This window comes from Ambystoma mexicanum, chromosome 1p (assembly GCF_040938575.1).
Source record: "Ambystoma mexicanum isolate Mex_15411 chromosome 1p, UKY_AmexF1_1, whole genome shotgun sequence".
Lineage (NCBI taxonomy): Eukaryota > Metazoa > Chordata > Amphibia > Caudata > Ambystomatidae > Ambystoma > Ambystoma mexicanum.
The window spans coordinates 1,127,470,376-1,127,489,803 of record NC_090921.1 but is presented as its reverse complement, the minus strand read 5'-3'; the positions used below and the strand labels follow the sequence as shown (position 1 = coordinate 1,127,489,803).

General features: G+C 45.2%; 1 protein-coding gene across 2 annotated transcripts in view; it reads right to left on the bottom strand.

Moving 5' to 3' along the window:
* Positions 1-19,428, bottom strand: part of NECAB2 (N-terminal EF-hand calcium binding protein 2) — a 1,606,005-nt gene that overhangs the window by 192,631 nt on the left and 1,393,946 nt on the right. For both annotated transcript variants that reach the window (XM_069604778.1, XM_069604779.1), the window contains one exon: positions 18,695-18,751. In XM_069604778.1, coding sequence (XP_069460879.1) covers positions 18,695-18,751 — 57 coding nt within the window. The remainder of the gene's footprint in view (positions 1-18,694; positions 18,752-19,428) is intronic.

Genomic DNA, 19,428 nt, shown 5'->3' with positions numbered 1-19,428 from the left:
AGAAAGAGAATTAGACACTTACTCGACCACATATAGCACTTGCAAATTAATGCTTAATGCAGATTAGTAATTTAAAGATATGACATTTGAGACTCATTGGTATTTATTAATCTGGTTGATTTATTTGAAGACATAGGGCCTCATTGCGAGTCTGGTGGTTGCCGCTGGACTCGTAACAAGGTTTCCGCCGACTGAGATCCCGGTGCCATGGGAACCCACAAGTCCCGGCGGCCCGGGATATCAGGCGGCGGAAAGCGTGAGTCCCCATTTCCATGGAGTTCCATGGGAATGGGGACTCGGAAGCACCAGCACCATTGCTAACGGTGCCGGTGTTTCCCTGTAGACACTGCGGGCGGGTGCCATTACACCCGGCAGGTCAGACCTGTCGGGTGCAACGGCCACCGCACGCAGAGTTGTACTGTGGTGCTCCAGAAAAGAGGCGTATAGTGATGCAGTTCCAATAGCATCTATCAAGTGAAAGGGGAGGTTTCCAACTAAAAGCATACTCAAAAACAAAAAAATCAAAGTTAGAGGGACATGGTTGGTGTTGTGTTTGCAGGCAAGGGAGGTGCATAGGGGTTTAAAGGGCAAAGATTGCTAAGAATACCATAGAGCCTCTTGCAAGGCCACCCTGCTTACTACTGAAGAAACATGCAGAGGTACAGTAGGACTAATTGGGTAGGAAAGAGGGGTATTGATGGCTGAAAATCAGGTAGCTGCATTGGTCTAGCTGGCTGATTACTAGAACATCGACATGGCATGATAGAAACCTAAGTAGTGACAGATATTATGGGTCATGAGTTTGCGCTAAGCACAGGATAAGACCCAGCAAACATCAGTTAGAAAACCTTTCACGGGACCGACCAACCTGGCCAGACTCACACTGAGATGACTTTTGCAGATGGAACGATGGAGCAGTGCCCTGTGAAAAAAGTGGGGAGACTCCGTCCACCACCGCCGACTTGAGCCCTGCTGCAGCCCAGCTATTACGTTTGCACAGTTGGGTTGACCTAGTGCTATGTGGCTCATCCGGAGACATTATACGAGTGGCCATAGGGCGATGACCTCAAAAGAACCTTCAAGCGCCAGCATCTTCATCCTGACAATACAGGAGTAGAAGCCGGAGTCACATTGTGTCTATGGTGTTCTTGGGATGTGGGCGTTATTAGGCAAGAGGTTGGCATCGCACCTGAGGGGGTGGTATCACACATGGTGCTCGTGTAGTGAGGACCGGATATCAGACAGGGTCTTGCTAAAAAATATGTGGTTAATTAATGTCGCAAGTGAGAAATGAGAGACTGAGAATAATTGAATTCACTGACACTAACGTGAGACATACAATTAGTAGATGCATCCATTAATTGTAACTGAGGAGATGGAAAGGGAAAGCAAACGTCACTAAGACAAACAATATAAGTACTTGCTGCCAGAAGCCCCCGTGAAGCTTTGGGGGCTTAGGCCGACATCCCCGATACAACACCCGTTTAGGGTAGCGTAGAAGTTATACAGCAGGAATGGCGCATTAATGACGTACTAATAAATATCCACATCCACTTAGCCAGTTGGGCAAATGATTATCTTTCATGGCTTAGAAGATGAACCCACCTTACATAGAGGCTATGCTGGGATTTCCGTGAGTTGCCATTATGGGGCAATTGACTTAATCTGAGTTCTGCAAGGAGCAACCGAGCAGATGTGCTCCTCAGCTTCCATTTTGCTTCGAGCGGGCCGTGGCAAAGTAGTCAGCGCTTGCAGTGTTTTTCCTAAGGACTGCCATTGCTTCGCGCACTGAATAACGCACTTCCCCAAACGTGGCCTGCTGGATGGTTGAGCTTTTCAGGATCCAGCAGGACCTTTTCAAAGAGTGGAACCCCACCTTGGGTCTCATGGTGGAGTTTGCAGTCCAAACGCAAGACCCGAGGCATGACAGCAGTGTTTCACCAGCCAATCGGAGACCATGAACCTTTCAAAACCAGATGCCAGGGCCTGTAAAAGACCCATCTTGCTCCTTGCCTCCTTTGTGGGTTTTGTATGGCTTTCGAGTTTCAGAGCGGGCAAGACAGGAACACACATTGGTGGTTTTGGAAGAGTTTTGGAGTGCTGTTGGTGAGTTTAGGAGAATTCTGGAGGGGTTTACTAATCATTTGTTTTCAGTGTTTTTGATACCTCTTGTTTTATCCCTTTTGTGTGTTTTTCTGTGGTCTTTAGGCTCCCTCTCTAATTATCTTTTTCCACCCTTGCTCCCTTGTAAAATTAAGAAACAAACGAAAAAGCCCCCCCCCCCAGTACTTTTGCCTGTTCCCTTTTCCATTTGTGTCACCTACAATATTTTTAGAACTTTTCCATTAGGAACCTTTGTGCGGGAACCCGAGAAGTCTTCCTTTGCTGTGCTCTTTCCCCTTCCCTACTGTTTGTGTTCTCTGAGAACCCTGGCATACTGTCTGAGTCTTGCAAGCACCCCTATGGTAGTCTGCACTTCTTTTGTCTTTTGCACATTGACACCTTATGCACAAACAGGCACCTTAGGCACATTTGTGTTTTGCAGATTAGCACTCTTGGAAACATGTCCTTTTATTTGATGGGAGTTCTGGGGGGCGAGGGGTGGAGAGATGTGCTGGACCACTTCTTAACCTCCATGTCAGAGGTTGGGGTGGTCAGGCAGGAGGGAAACATTGAGCAGTTTACAGAGTCTGACATGGTGGATGATGTGGGGCAGGCTGAGCATGAGTGCAGGCAGCCTCAGGAGGTTGTGGTAGCTGCAGAAGGTGGGCAAGTACTTTCACATTGGATTTGTTGGGGAGGAGGTGGTACACTAGGGAGGGTAGCCACAGAGTTGCAGGAGCATGAAAGACTGAGGGGGGGGAGGCAGGAGGTGGTAGCAGTGCTCAGGCGATGGATGGAGGACCACAAGTTGGAAGAGCCAGAAATGGTTCCAAATCAAATGGCTCCTCAGGAGGGGATTCCCGGGGACACTGCCTTACCGTGCAGAGGGGGGAAGCAGGGCTCAGGCTTTCCAAACAAAAGTGAAGGTAGGACAAATGTCACCCTTGCTCATGACAGAACTACCCATCTCGTCATCTTGTCATGGATGCAGAAATACTTCAGTTTGCCAGAGTGTGAGATTGTCAGGTAGGTAGTGTCATATTCAACTTCTAGACCCAAGCATGAGTGTCTTGGGTACTACGCTGATGGAGACAATGGTATAAATCAACGTAACATAACATACCATAACGTAACATAACATAGCATTGCATGCAGTGGTACAATGAGGTGTTCATATAAAGTGCCAGTTCATTAGTCTCCTCCAGAGGTGCTGTAGTCATAAGGGAGTGTGCGATGACACTCCAGCTCATCACCGATCCTGGTCTATGAAGTGATCCCCATGTTCTGAGTCTAGGCCAGCCCAACTCTCTTCCCGAGACACAGTGTCTGAACCAGAACAGTCTGACCAGTGACATCATGGACTGGTAGTGGCCACTTTACCACCAAAAGCAGTGCATCCTCTTACTGGTGGTGGTAGAGTTCAGGTTGCACACTATTTGGGCAAGACAGAGGGATGATGAATGCAGGCACATACCGCCTGCCTTGCCTGTCATGTGTCAGTTGGTGGGAGATAAGTCCTATGACAGTGGTGCATGTTGCATAGAAGCACATGCTCCAGCGACACCGTACCCTCTTCTAGGTGACCTGGCAAGAGGACAGTAAAAAGGAAGAGATGGAAAACTGGGAGAGTACAAAAGAAATGCAGGGGTGGCTTTGTTGGAGGGTAGAGCCAAATACATACAGACAAAACCTCTTGTTTGTGTGTGCAGTGTTAGGACTCAGAGAGGGGCTCCATTGGTTGGAACAGACAAAAAAATTGAGGGTGAAGGAAAAACAAAACATTTACTTCTGCAATACCCTGAACCACTGTTGTGAGAATCAATGTCTCTGCCATCCTTACCCGTGCCACTCCATCCACCTGACTGTAGCTGGATTGTACAGATATCTTCATCATCTGAAGTATCTGTTGTGCGATCTTCCCTGTGCTTGTGTTTCCTCCTGCTGTAGTTTTCAGTAATCAGATGCTTGTTAATTTCTATAAAAGTAAGCTCTCTCGCGGGTGTGTCGTTGAGGCGTCTCCTGTGGTCTGAGACAATAGCCCCAGTAGCACTAAAAGAAATTCACATTACATGCTAGCCATGAGGCAGCTTAGCATTTCCACAGCTACTTTAACAAATACAGATGGCCACACCGACCCCTTGCCAAGCCAGAATTGCAGTGGATCATCATCGCTGCCCAGATGGCATGTGCCGAGAACATAGGCATTAACTGCTGTTCTCATTGGGGCCAGCTGATTTCATCTGAGGCCCCAGAAGCATACAGCAGGCACGAGAGGGGTAGCAGTGTGTCCTACTCCTTCCCTTATTACATTTCTCCATTCTGCAAAAGCTCATCTTGGTGCCCCTGAAGTAGTGTTAGAATTTATGGAGATTGCGTGCGTACTTTCTAATAGAAATTCTTTGGAGTGGTGGAGCCCTTCACTGAGTTGTTGATCTCTGACCTGAGTTGTTGATCTCTGACCTTCATCTCACTCTATTTGTTCCATCTGGGCTTTTAAATATCTCTTGAATGCATCCCTATACATTGACAGCAAGTTCTCCTCTGAGTGGAAATTCCCTCAATGTTCCTCATCCTCACGCACATTCTGTGTGAATGTTGCCACCCTAACCTCAAACTGCGTGTAAAGACATGATGCCATAGCGTACTCCATACCCCCGTTCATTCTCATTCCAACAATGGGTGGATCCTGTTGGCAGGTTGAGAGCAGATTAATGACCATTTATCCTGCTTCCCCATCACCAGACAGGTCATGTTCATATGTTATTTTGGCTAGTACTAATTCCAACAGATACATCAGTGGCATCACTGTAGTGAGTCACTAGGCTGCATTTTCACAGACATTATAGAATATTGAAAGTTGAGTCGCCATTGCATTCTTCACGAGGTTGTAAGGGAGGTGGTGTTGTGGTTCTGGCTTTCTTAACATTTTCCGAGCACTGTGAAAGTGGCTAAAAAGGACACAGATCTTCTGGGCAAAATGTATCTTATTTAGTGGTGCGAACTGGCCCATGACGTGAGTCACCACAGAATGGAGGACATTGGCAAAGCAGAGCATGAGCATAGTTTTTCCTATCCTTACAGCAGCTACACAATGTGAACAGTTTTCTGCTGCCACAAAGTCAAATTCTCAACCACTGGGAGTAAGTCAGTGGACCAGAACCTTCTCTCAGAGATTAATTCCCCCGTGGGAACTGCTGTCAAATCCTTCCATCCTCGAGGTGGCCTACTGGCAAATGGCATTAGGCACCTGCCGTTCCGGAAGTTGCTGGGGAGAGGTATGGGGGAAGGTAACCCAGTCTTTGGTGATAGCCATGACATCATTGCCTTGAGCCCTGGCCCACACATTCATTGTTAAGTGGACTTGGTGATCCTCATAGTCCTCCAATGCCATTCCCACAGCTTCCATTACATGGTCATTGAGGTGTGGTAATGACTTTCACAGGAAGTAGTGCTGACTCGTAATTTCTCAGAGAGGATCCAAGGGACCAAGACGCATGAGGAAGCCATTTTTTTATTTTGTTTACAAAAGAGTAGCAGTACAGGACAGGACATATATTTCCATGATTACACTACGCTTGTCATGGCAGTGCTTCGAATAGAAAGAGACTTTTGTGTCTTTTGTGAAAGTTTGTGACATGCTCAAAAGCCTCGGATGTTGTGGGCTGGTGCATTGAGGGGGCAATAAGAAGCCTCTGTGCAAAAAAGGATGGTCTTCTGACAGGTGTTCCAGACAGACCTTGTAAATATCTGTAGCTGTGTGTTGGATTCCTACGATATTGGCGCTTATACATAGGTTACAGATTTTAGGAGAATTCCTATGTTGTGTGGAGTCATATCATGGTGGTAATAAAGACCGAATGGCATACACTTAAAATGAGTGGACTGCAGCTCTCAACGCTCTATGAATCCACATAACATAGGAATGCTCCTAAAATCTATAACCTGTGTCTAAAGCGCCAATATTGTAGGAATCCAACACACACCAACTTATCCTTCCCTTGGGGCACAAGAGCACTGCCTTAACGGAACCTTGCAGCCGGCGGCCTTTAGCATCACTCGCGTATAAGGATACGTTTGGCGCGGTAGCCAAAGGTTCCTGGTGCTCGCACCCTTTTTTAAAATTGTAAATATCTGTGAATCAGCAAGATTCATCAGTGTCATGGGGCAGGACTGTGCTGAAAATGTGCACATTGCCTGATACTGAGCTCTGCGGTGCCCCACTTCGCTTTTGCTACACATGCAGAGGATGCTGTGCCATGCTGGCCCACATTTAAGAGGTGTTCAATCCCAGCATCCCTTGCAAGACTCAGTTTCATTTTTTGTTTATATAGCAGAAGGTAAGATGTGCTTTTTGCTTTCTCTTTTTACTCTAGCACACATGGAGTGTGCAAAGCTGGCTTCCTATGCTCAGGGCTTACACTTGTCAATCGTCTGGGTTTGCTAATGCCTACATCCTCTTGTTTTGTCTCTCGGTCTCCCTGGCTATCTGTGGTATAGTGAAAGCAATGCCTACATCCTCTTGCTTTGTCTCTCGGTCTCTCTGGCTGTCTGTGGTATGGTGAAAGCAATGCCTACATCCTCTTGTTTTGTCTCTCGGTCTCCCTGGCTGTCTGTGGTATGGTGAAAGCAATGCCTACATCCTCTTGTTTTGTCTCTCGGTCTCCCTGGCTGCCTGTGGTATGGTCAAAGCAGAGGTGCCCGAGTCTCAAGTTGAATCAGGAGATGGAGCAGACTATAATATATATTTTTTATTGAACACATAGCAAAGTATGGGAAGACATATTTACACACATGTTACTTTATATAGAAACCAGGTTCCAGCAAACCTCACTCCATCCCATCAACGGACACAGTCAATAATATAAGGAAACAAACAATCGAACTCCTGGCATAACCTTTTTCATGTTCTTCATTGTCGACTGTTTCCAAGAATAACCTTTGATCCTTCATCTACGGATTGCTCTCTTTGTTGCTGAGCCGATGTGCCCTGGCTCTCTCTTGTGCCACAGTTGTTGGGGACGCAACTGTCTTCTCCTCTTCCTCCTTCTGAACTGCATCATTTGGCGTCTGATGCATGTGCAAAGGTGTGGTAAACAAATGACGAGCACCACTTGAGGCAGAGGCCCGTGCTCTTTGCAGAGGACGATATCTGCGCCTACCAAGTGGCTGGTGCTGAGACCCCTCTACTATTTGGCCTTCACCAATGCAAAAAGCTGCTGCTGCAGCAGGTGACACCCACCCAACAGATGCATCACTCTGATGCCCCCGTTTAAGTACTGCAACAGATTTAGGCATGTTTAATTAATTTACTTTTGCACTGCAACAAGCATAGAGACTGCCTCCCCCATCAAATAAATGTATGTGGAGTTCTCTGTGCTTCAGCCTTTCCTACTGCTGTTAAATGCATGTGGGTTTCTCAGTGATTTGATCTTCTCCCCTGCCTATGAAATGCATGAGAGGTTCTCACTGCATTGGTTTCGCCTATGGCTACTAAATGCATGTGGGTTCCTCGGTGATTTGATCTTCTCCCCTGCCCATGAAATGCATGAAAGGTTCGCACTGCATTGGTTTCTCCTATGGCTACTAAATGCATGTGGGTTCCTCGGTGATTTGATCTTCTCCCCTGCCTATGAAATGCATGAGAGGTTCTCACTGCATTGGTTTCTCCTATGGCTACTAAATGCATGTGGGTTCCTCGGTGATTTGATCTTCTCCCCTGCCTATGAAATGCATGAGAGGTTCTCACTGCATTGGTTTCTCCTATGGCTACTAAATGCATGTGGGTTCCTCGGTGATTTGATCTTCTCCCCTGCCTATGAAATGCATGAGAGGTTCTCACTGCATTGGTTTCTCCTATGGCTACTAAATGCATGTGGGTTTCTCGGTGATTTGATCTTCTCCCCTGCCTATGAAATGCATGAGAGGTTCTAACTGCATTGGTTTCTCCTATGGCTACTAAATGCATGTGGGTTTCTCGGTGATTTGATCTTCTCCCCTGCCTATGAAATGCATGAGAGGTTCTCACTGCATTGGTTTCTCCTATGGCTACTAAATGCATGTGGGTTCCTCGGTGATTTGATCTTCTCCCCTGCCTATGAAATGCATGAGAGGTTCTCACTGCATTGGTTTCTCCTATGGCTACTAAATGCATGTGGGTTCCTCAGGGATTTGATCTTCTCCCCTGCCTATGAAATGCATGAGAGGTTCTCACTGCATTGGTTTCTCCTATGGCTACTAAATGCATGTGGGTTCCTCAGGGATTTGATCTTCTCCCCTGCCTATGAAATGCATGAGATGCTTGTGGGGTTCTTAGTGCTTTGGCCTTTGTCTTCACCTACTAAATGCACATGGGTGCTCAGTGCTTTAGCCTTCTACATCTGCAAAGAGCATGTGGGATTACCAGTGCTTTGGCCTTCTACTGAATGCAAGTGGTGTCCCAAGTGCATTATCCCCTGCCTACTAAATGTGCACAGGTTCTCAGTGATTTGGCCTTCTCCTTCTATCAACTGGACATGCACGTCTCACTGCTTTCTCATACTCCTGCACCTAATGCATTTAGCAATGGTTCTCAATTCTGTGGCCTTCTATTCTGAGTGGTCTGGCTTTTGCCTTCACCTACCAAATGCATGTGGGGTTTTCAGTACTTTGGCCATCTGCTCCACATACTAAATGCATGTGGGGTTCTCAGTACTTTGGCTATCTGCTCCACATACTAAATGCATGTGGGGTTCTCAGTACTTTGGCCATCTGCTCCACGTACTAAATGCATGTGGGGTTCTCAGTACTTTGGCCATCTGCTCCACGTACTAAGTACTTTGGCCATCTGCTCCACGTACTAAGTACTTTGGCCATCTGCTCCATGTACTAAACGCATGTGGGGTTCTCAGTACTTTGGCCATCTGCTCCACGTACTAAATGCATGTGGGGTTCTCAGTACTTTGGCCATCTGCTCCACATACTAAACGCATGTGGGGTTCTTAATGATTTGGCCTTATACTGGGCCTGCCAAATTCAAGTGAGGTTCTCTGTGCTTTGGCCTTTTGCTCTGCCCATTAAATGTAAATAGGGTTCTCAATGCTCCCTCTAAATGCACATTGGGTCCTCAGCTATTTGGGCTTCTCCTCCGCCACCTAAATAAAAATGAGTTTCTCCCTGCATTGGCCTTCCCCTCTGTTTTCTAAAGGCTCATGGGATTCTAACTGCTTTGGCCTTCTCCTACAGCAGAAAAACCATGTGGGTTTCTCAGTGCTTTTTCCTTCTCCTAAGAGATGCATGTGGGGTTCTAAGTGCTTTTGCCGGTTTGGGTCTATTTGACCTAAAACATTTGACCTAATCACATTTGATCGAATTTATTTGACCTTTCTTTCAGTGTAAAAGGTGGGGGGGACCCCCCGCAACCCCTGATACTTCCCCTAAACCTAATCTATACCCTCACCCACCCCATTTATATATTTAATAAAATTTGAACGAAAAAAAGGTCAAATAAATTCGATCAAATGTTTTAGGTCAAATGTTCTTGAACCCTGTAAATGGGTTGGGTTTATTCCCATTCTTATCTGAACTTGTTTCATCCCAAGTCTCCAAACTCCTATTGCCAACTGTCGCTGAAATCATCACTGTGGTCTCGATACCCGCATGCAATGCACTGTCTATCCTTTCTGAATATTCCATGCTCTCAGCTTCTCTAAACTTCTCTGCACACTCATACTCTCTTCAGGCAGACCATTAGTGGGGCACCCACACACTGACGCCGAAGCACAGACATAAAAGGGACATCACCCATCAGGATTTGCATTGAAAGTCAGAAATACCGCGAAATTAATGGCAGCTGGCATTTTTTTATCTCTGTTTTTTTACTGTAGGGATCTGATCACCTCACAAAGCCCAATTGTGACTCGGCGTTGTTCTAGTTAAAGAGACCTTTGCTTCTGCGCAATTACAATGCGTTTAAGTTCAAATAAATGATTGCATAGTACGACTTTCTAGATATTTCCCAGTGCGTCTCAACACCTTCCCGAAGATTCTCTACGCTATAGATCTTTATATAATGTAACTCTCGATCTTTCCTCAACATGACAATCCTCCTGCCAAGTACCTGAGCTGTTGCCAGGACTTACCTCTTAAAATGTCACTTGTCTGGAAACGAATGGCTCCAAGAAGGTGTCGTTCGGAGCGATGCCGCGAAGGAAGAAGGGAGCCATTTTGCCTAACGAGATATGTTCTCAGCCTTCACCACCACATTAAATGCCTTAGATACTCCCATTATAAAGCAATAAGACTAGACTGGGTTCCACATTTCTAGTCAGTTAATGCACGCCTGAGGCGATGATGCAGGTGCCAGGGGGACTCGTTAGCGCTCGTCATCCATCTTAGAAAATGATGCGGAAAGTGCTTCTGGATCAACAGAGAGGGGCACAGCTATATCATTTGCATCAGGTAGGGGCGGTCTGCATCCCACCGCATCTCACACGGAGGCCTGCATTCTTAGCAGTTGCTCTCAAAGATACATAGCTAAACCCGTAGCATTGCAAGTCCTCTATACACACACACCGAGTAGCGTCAAGATTGTGAAAATGAATGAGCGTCGATCAGAAGTCTCAGTTAAGGACATGCGTGTCAATTACACGAGCTGAGATAGCCATGCTTTTACTCATGTAATACCTGAGTGAATGTCATCAGAACTGCACAGCATAGCGGTGTAACGAGTTTCAATGGGCTTCACGGTATTAAAAATGCATAACGAATAACTGGGACGAAGATGAAAGCAGGCCATTATCGGCCCATTTGACTGCATTAGTGAGCAGTAAGGCTAAGTCAAACCTTTCAGCACAGAGTTCCCCACATGTTCCTGAATCAAGTAAAGGGGATTCCCTTTGAAAGCTACTTACATCAAATACATTTCAATGGCGCCCAGACTACGAAGGGTTCAAGTTCATTAATGAATAACCTAGTTCTCATTGCAGCGCTTTGATAATAATAATTTTCCATTTATATAGTGCTACGAACCCTCAGGCATCTCAGAGCTTATTACCCAGGGTGTGTGGTGCTCATTTATCGAAAGGCTGAGTTTGGCTCTGCCAGGATTCGAATCTGCGTTAGAAAGCTCTGCACTGATGTCAAAGCAAGCACTCTACTCGCTGTGCTATCTGACCAGCTATCACCGGATATTACATAGACTGCCACTTCCATGGCAAGCTCCTCTAGTCTGGCTTTAGATGAGGTGTTGCTTATCAAGATGTGTTTTCATAAGGAACTCGCAATCCTCGTATGCTGATGGGAACTTGACTAACCCTGGACAGGGAGTGGACTGGCGCAGTCTTAGGGAGGAAGGGGCCGTCACGTACTGCCCCAGTGAGCAGAAGAGGCCCTTGCACAGTGTGCCACACTTAGCCCACAGAGCACTGACTAGCCAGTATGCACTTTCTTTGCACAATGATAGCAAGGCTCCATAATGACCTCTTTTGATGCACCGCAGGGTTCTGTGATCTACGTGTGCACAAAGGATGAGTGCACTGCATGCACTAGCATGCCTCTCAGTGCACATAGGGCCTGATTCACAAAAGATCTTGCCTGGAACAAATCAGGAGATGCTAGGAAGCGGATCAGATCTGCACCTGCTGGCTCACACCTGATTCTCAAAGCCTGAAAATGGCAGACATGTGCAGATGACTGGAGCATCTCTGAGATGCCTGGAGCAGACCTTTGTGGATCGCATTGGCAAGGGGGCACTTCAAAGATGCTCCAGGAATCTACTCTGTGTGAATGGGCTCATGACGCAATGGGCTGTTGCGTGCTATGGTCATGTACTATATGGGCACAAGGCAGCAACCAACCACCAAAGTAGTGAATGATGGCGCACACACTAGGCAACCAGTGAGCCTAGACACCGTCAGATGGGTCACCATGCCAACCTACTTGCTCCAAACCGTCTACTATATGTAAACACGAATCTCGTCATGGTAAGCAGGAAAAGCAGATGTTTGCTTGGTGCAACAACCAAAGTACAATACAGTCAGAGCATGACACACAAACGACACTGATCACCAGTGCCAAACACCATACGATTGTTGTTGCTTGCACACCAACAGATATGGTGATAACTCAAGTTACACTGATATGACCTCCTGGTCAGATGCAATTTCTAGCATGTAAGTTTCCAAGTGTATACCTATCACTCACGTGTCCCATGCAGTGAGAGTGACCACAGGACCATTATCAGGGACGTGTGTCTAACACAATATCACGTCCATGCACATACATGACTACATCCCTTCAGGAGATGCCTCTTACCCTGCACATTGCAAACACATGATATAACAGAGCAACATAGTGGGAGCCCAGCCTTCCATAAATGTCCTTTAGTGACCAGACAAACCCGGTTTCCTATTGAAACATAGCCACCATCTGTGGAGGGCTACCTTCCAGGTGGAGAGTATGAACGCCCAAGATGGTCATATGTCAAGGGTGTATCTGTTTGTATACGGCTTATGTGCTAACCATGTATTTTTAATCCTCCACAGGCTGTGACTGGTCCCGAACATGTCCAGTGGGAGGAGGTGTGGGCCTTGCGCGTGAAATAGAAAATATTGTATTTTTGTCTATGTTTAGCACCATGCTCAGCTGCACTAGAGATGGAAAACATTTGCTTATCTCAAAATTCTTGCGGGACTAAGGAATATTTGTAGGCACCTTGTTCTATTGTTTGAGCAACAGAAAGTAGTAAACCTCCTTTTTGAACAGTTGTTTTCAGAGCTTCGTGTAGTTCAGACCAGCTAATCCCATAAACCTGCTGCTAATGTCTGAAGATTCTGTCCATTCTGGTTTAGATATTTCCATCAGTGTGAAATATTGTTGTATCTTTCAATTTAAAAGGTTTTAAGCGCCCTCTGATCTGGAGATAGCTCTGTGCTATACAGACAATTATATAAATTTTGAAAATCACAATGTATCAGATATTTGCAAAATAAATGTAAGGAGGCATACACATAAAGTGCAAATAGAGCAAGCTTTAGGAGTGTGTTTGGTGTAGATATCAAATCTGATTCTTGCTATAGCTATATATCACTGATCTGTGGAGAAAACTGATCTGTGGGGCAAACCTTGCTCTGGGGGCAAACCTTGATCTGTGGAGAAAACCTTGATCTGTGGGGCAAACCTTGATCTCTGGGGCAAACCGTGATCTGTGGGGCAAACCTTGATCTGGGGCAAACCCTGATCTGGGGTCAAACCTCGATCTGGGAGGCAATGCTTCTAGGCTCCACTTCAGCAAGTGCTTAGTGTGTCCAGGCTTACATTGGACCTTTGCGAGCCATTGCATGCCTTTAGGAAGTGCATACTGTAGGGACAATGGGGCTCCAAATTTCAGCCAGGACAGAGTTTTATCAAAAACCCAGACTCTGACAGTAAGAGATGTGAATCTGGTGTGAGGCAGTCTTCCGATTCATCATATAAGACAATAAGCAAAAAGAAAACTTTGAACCTAGCTTTGCATGGTAGCCATACCATAGCATAGTGCCCCACACCATGGTATAGCATGGTCCAAGTTGCAATGAAGCATAAGACTAACAATTATTAACCCTTAACCCCTCACCTTCTAAACTCTAATTCCTTGCTTATATTTACAGCTCAGTCCATAGCTTATTGGTGCAAAACATTGGTGCACACCAGGAGTAAAATTTGGCTCACATTATGAGATTTACAAGCACAGGCCCTGCGATGTTGCTTGGAAAAATAAAAGTACAAAAGCTGCTTCTGCATGAAGATGTGAGCTGAGGAATGTGAAAAGTCATGTTGCTCAAAGTAGCCCCAATGTTCGTGTTCTGCTGCATGAAGCCAGCATAGAGGAATGTAACTTTTATTCTGTTTGCTGCCTTGAATCTCTTTGGGAAATGACAGGCAAAACATGTGTTTTCCAGGAGGTATGACTATTCTGAGGGGGGTGTCTGAGTGGCAGGTGACATCACAGTCAGAGGCAATCATTTCTTACATTTTCTGTGGGCAAAAATACATTTTATGGGTAACAGAGTACTTGAAGTGGTTGGGCAAAGCATAGCGGGCCATCTGGCAGAGATCATTGGCATCATCCTTGAAATTGATCAAAATGGTCTCTTGACTTATTATAGTAGTATTTGTTGAATTCCATTTCAGTTCCATGAAGTGTGGCATGATTTAGTCCATTCTCCAAAGAGTCTATGTCAGAGAGGAGCATGGAGGTTTGTGTTAGGTTCTTGTACTTTTAGGGGCACTCTCCATTGGGTCAAAGTTGCTGAGAGCAGGTGCATGAGGTTAAACTCTCTGTGCTGGTCTCATGCTGCTATAAGTTGAAAAGCCAGATAGATATGTAGCTGTTTTCTGAAGTTATTATAGTCTTTGTCGGGTGAGGTGTTAGGGAAGATTTTGCATGAGAGGAAGGAGAGGGCAGATCCTCTGAACGCGTTCGGATTGAAGATAGACACAGTTATTAAGGCATTGTTGCTGGATTGAAGTCTGCTAGATGGTTGGTAGTTGCTGAAATGCCTTATGATGGTTTCAGAGCCCCTGCAGTGGAAGGCACAGAGGGTAATGCACACAGCTTTGCAGTGAATCAATTGTTCATCAATTGTTGTTTGATCAGGAGCTTATATTTTTGTGCGGAGGGCTGGTATGATGTGTTTGTATCTTTTCAGTCTCAAGGGCAGTTTGGCTGCAGCATTTTAGGTTCTTTGTGGTCTGTTGCCTAGGTGTGCAGGTAGCATGAGGTAGAGGCTGTGAGGGGAATCTAGTCTTGAGAGTACAAGTCTGACAACTGCCACGGTCTAGCATGGGAAGTTCAGGTAGCGCATGATGCGTCAGGTGGTAAAGGGCTGGAAGATATGGCTTCTTGCAACAGATGCAACCTGTGGCCCCAGTGTGCGTTCACTGTCCATCCTGATTCATTGATTTATGGCAGCTGTTGTGGGCTGGAGCAAGCACCCATCACATCTGGCCTTTGGACCAGTGCTGGGCTAGGGCGTGCAACAGAGCATAAACTCTGTTGGGTTGAGTTGAAGTCGTCCAAATGTCCATCTATGAAATGCATGGTTTTAGGTATGCTGTGTTCATGGCAAAGTCGTTCGTGAGCTTGGAAATGATTTGTGTGTCATCTGTGTAATTGAAACCGGTATTGCGTCCAAAAAACGAATCCAAAAACAATGAGGACGAAAATAACACTATTTTTGCCCTGGTTTTTGTCTGATTTTGTACCTTTTCTTTAAAAAAAAAATGGATAGCAGGGTGGGTAATGGTATACAAAAGGATGGGGTGATGTGAGGGGGTAGGGGCAGTGGGTCTCCCTCACAATTTAAAAATGAAAACAAATTGAAAAATAATTTTTGGAATTCGACGCAATCTTTTTTATTGTTTTGTGACCCAGTGTTTTTTGCCGCTATTTCAACATAGAACCATTGAGATGTTTGAGGTCTGAGTTGTTAATAAATTCCACTTGTGGGGTCACGCAGCTGTTGAACACTAAAGGCGAGAGACTGGATAGCTGAGGAAGTAAAGTGAAAGGAGTGATATGCTTGGCTTCAGTCCTCTTAGTCAGGAATGAGACAATCCAGGGCAGGGTGAATCCAGCCTCCTCTGGTCTTTCTAGTAGGATCTTGTGGCCGATAGTGTCGATGGTGATGGATATGTCTGGCACGATGAGTGCACTGGGTAAGTTGGTGTCCACATTGTTTTTATAGGATGTTTCAAATTGAGCATAGAGTGGATTTTGTTCCTCTCCTGGACATGAATTGCACTCGTGGAGGAGGCAGTGGTATTTGACAAAATGTCAAAGCTGTTGGTGGATGCATTTCTCAAGGAGTGTGGCAATGAAAGTTGTGTTGGAGATTGACCAGTATTTGGCTTGGTCCTTTGGAAGAGCCATAGGTTTTTTTAGGAGTGATTTGACAAAAGCTGTTTGTAGGCACGAGGGATGACGCCTTGATCAATGGAGGATTTGGCTTGGTTATTTCATTGTAGGCATTGGGGGGCATAAGTTTTCTGGTGAGTGGACTACATTAATAGTGTTGACCTTGATGAGGAAGCACCAGTTGGGGAAAAGTATCTTAGGGTACACGGAGGTGGTTTTGTAGGTGTTCTAAGGGTATTCCACACTTTTGCCGAATAGGACTTTGCTGAATTCGTTTTATCGATTTTATTTTACCATTTAGTTACCTTAAAAATATAGATGGTAAGAGCAGGGTTGGGGGAATAAGGGAGGTGCGTGTGGCGTCTCCCACTGCTTTTTGAAAAAATTGGTAAACTTTTGAAAAAATCATCTGGCAAAGTTGCATTCGGCAAACACTCATACATCCGATCTAGATGCTGCTTCAAGGATAGAGTACAGTTATTTTTGTTTACAGTAATTCTGGTACCATAGGGCTCCTTGGTAGTTGACTATGACTCACCTGAGAGAGAAAGTTACAGTAAAGGAGCGTATTGATCACTTTCATTTCACTGGCGCCATCTTGGGAATCAGGTTAGTGCATCCCCCAAAACTACTTGGCCGGCTGTCCATTTCTACCTATCAAGGTAAGTCTAGTTATAGGGCACAGAGGGAGGACCGCCATGATCTGTTATAATGAGCCAGTAAATTTAGGGTTAATATTGATAACTGAGCAACATAACAACGTGCACAAATGTGTGGTTAATCAATGTAGTGCCCTCAGAAATATAAGGACTGAGTCAGACGTTCCTGGATTTGAAGCTAAATGAATAGAGATGTTTGGGGTAAGCAATCAACTCAAAGTCTCAGTGGCCTACTATGGGGAATAATATAGGACTACACAGAAGAAATGGGAGCAGGTCATTTGAAACAAAGAATGAAACCAAGCAGAATCTATTTGCACTTTGTGAAGAACGTAGATTATTGCTCTGGCTTTAGACCCCATTGCTCATGGGTATGGAACCTTTGGCTCTCCGGGTGTTTCGGACTAGAACTCCCTTCATGCCCATCCAACATAGTCAATAGTATGAGCTCATGGAAGTCATAGTGCAACATATGTGGAGAGCCAAAGGTTGCAGACACCTGCATTAGATGATTTCCAAATATTTGCCATGTACTCCCAGGCAGAAAGCAGGGACAGTTCTGAATATGTTGCTTAGAAGTAAATGGTTGCCATGTGGGCTGGTTAAGCCTGCACCCTATACATGCTGAACGTGATTATAGAGCATGTGTTGGTATAAGCGAGGCACTTGGCACAGCTCGCTGACTTTGACTATGTGTGTATGTTTATCTGACTACACAGGCTTGAGCATTGGGAGGCATGGTGTAGGAATGGTGAGGTGTTCGGGGTGCACTGATGGTGGGGAGAGGGAGTTATGGGGGGGAGATCATTTCGTTTCAAATTCTGTTAATCTTGTGTATTTTCGGCAGTGCCACCGTTTTGTTTAATGACGTATATAGTTCAATTCCCAATAGGAAAAAACAACAAAAATGATCTTGAATCAAAAGTTACAAGTGGCTTCTACAATGTTAGGCTTGCGAGATGTTTTGAACTTTATGTCCCATGGTACCTCACTATTGACTATGCTGTCTGCGGCTGATGGGAGTTGTAGTACAGAACCTCTGGAGAGCCAAAGGCTGCAGACCTTCACCTTGAAGCAACAAGGAGGTCTTTCCAGTGGTCGAAGTGTAAGAAAAGAAGTAGTGGAACTATGTTCCCTACTGGCCTGCCCCCGCTCCTCACAAACCCCATTGCACTGTCCCCTCCCACACCCAATACAAACCCCTAAACACAGTCGCCTGCTGTTTAAAGGACTGTTCAGTGCTCTGCACTGAAAGTGCAACTTTCAACTTCTTCCTACACTGTTATTTCAAAACGAAACCATTCCGGAACGGTTTCTTTTTAAAATAAAAGTATAGGAGCAGTAAAACTTAATTTTAAAAAGTAGAGGAGCACCGCTCCCAACCGCTCCCAACCGCTCCCACTCACTTCGACCACTGGGTCTTTCTCGGAGAAGTCGAGAGCACTGTGTGATAGTGACCTAACATTTATTGCTTAAATGGACCCGAGCATTTTCATTGTATATTTTTCTTTCTGCACCGGCTCCCACCCCTGCAGCTATCATTTCCTGACTTCAGTCTGGGCACACCATGGCATGAGTACTCGTTTACATTTATGAAAGAACTCTCTCGTGTGACTTTTACTTCTAAGAGTTTTTGCTAGCAGCATTTATTCGACGTCAGAGATTCACCGCCTCCATCTGAGCGACGCACCATGAGAGGAACATGATGAAGGCAACACGATGCAGATATGTGACCACCTTCCTTGGATGTGATCATGCTTTGTATATATTTACTCAGTAAGTAAGAAATATAAAAAAACTGCGATTAGGAAGTCACACATTTCATTTGTTGGCGCAGATGGCAGATACACGCTTAGGGGGCCTGATTTAGAAGAGTTGCTGTCTGGAATTGCGCCTTTGACAAACACTTTTGTAAATCAGGCCCTTACTCTTGGGTAGTCCTCCGTCATGTATGAAAAGCACAAAGGCACCAGAGCACAAGCTGCTGAAGAGACCACTAGACAGTATTAGAAGCCAACAATGACGCGAGCGGGCTTGCTCATCGCTGGCGCGTACTCACAGAGGAAGCGGTGCTGTCGTTGTCCGAGAGGCGCTGGTGAAGGTCAAATGAAAGAGTCTGAAAGAAACACACAACACAAAGACATTTGAAACTGAAATCACTTCCCCAAAAAACCTTGTTGAACCTCCTGTTCTCTTGCAACATTTCCAGAGTCCCTCATCACCGAATTTAAGAGCAATTAAACCACTACATGTGTACCAACTGGGGTGAAAAATGTTTCATGAGGCGCTGCTCATGAAACATATGCAACCATATGGTTGCAACCATATGGTTGCATATCACTCAGACATTAGATTTCGAGATCTGGATATTCATTTAGATAACTAGTGTGTTATGGGAGTTGTAGTCTTGAGCCAACCAAACCACTAACTCTCAGAGCACTTTGGATGAAATGGAAGGGGAGACTTGACAACATAAACACACTTGAATTTTTTGTATTCTTAGACTACACCTCTCAAAAATTGCAGATTTGTAGGAAAATGTAAACTGACTTAAATAATTGGTTAGCATGATTGTTTAAAGATACTGGAGATAACTTCATTGATATACCAGTGGGACTACAATTTGTGGCTGATACATTTTGAATGCAAAGGTAAATCTAGACATTAAACCCGGCATGCTTCTTACCCATACTTATTTTCCTAACTTGTCATTTTAGAAAATACCTCTGTGTTTGATATATTGTGTACCCTTTCAGTGCAAGGATCAATTTAAAAGGGTCCATATAAGTGTTG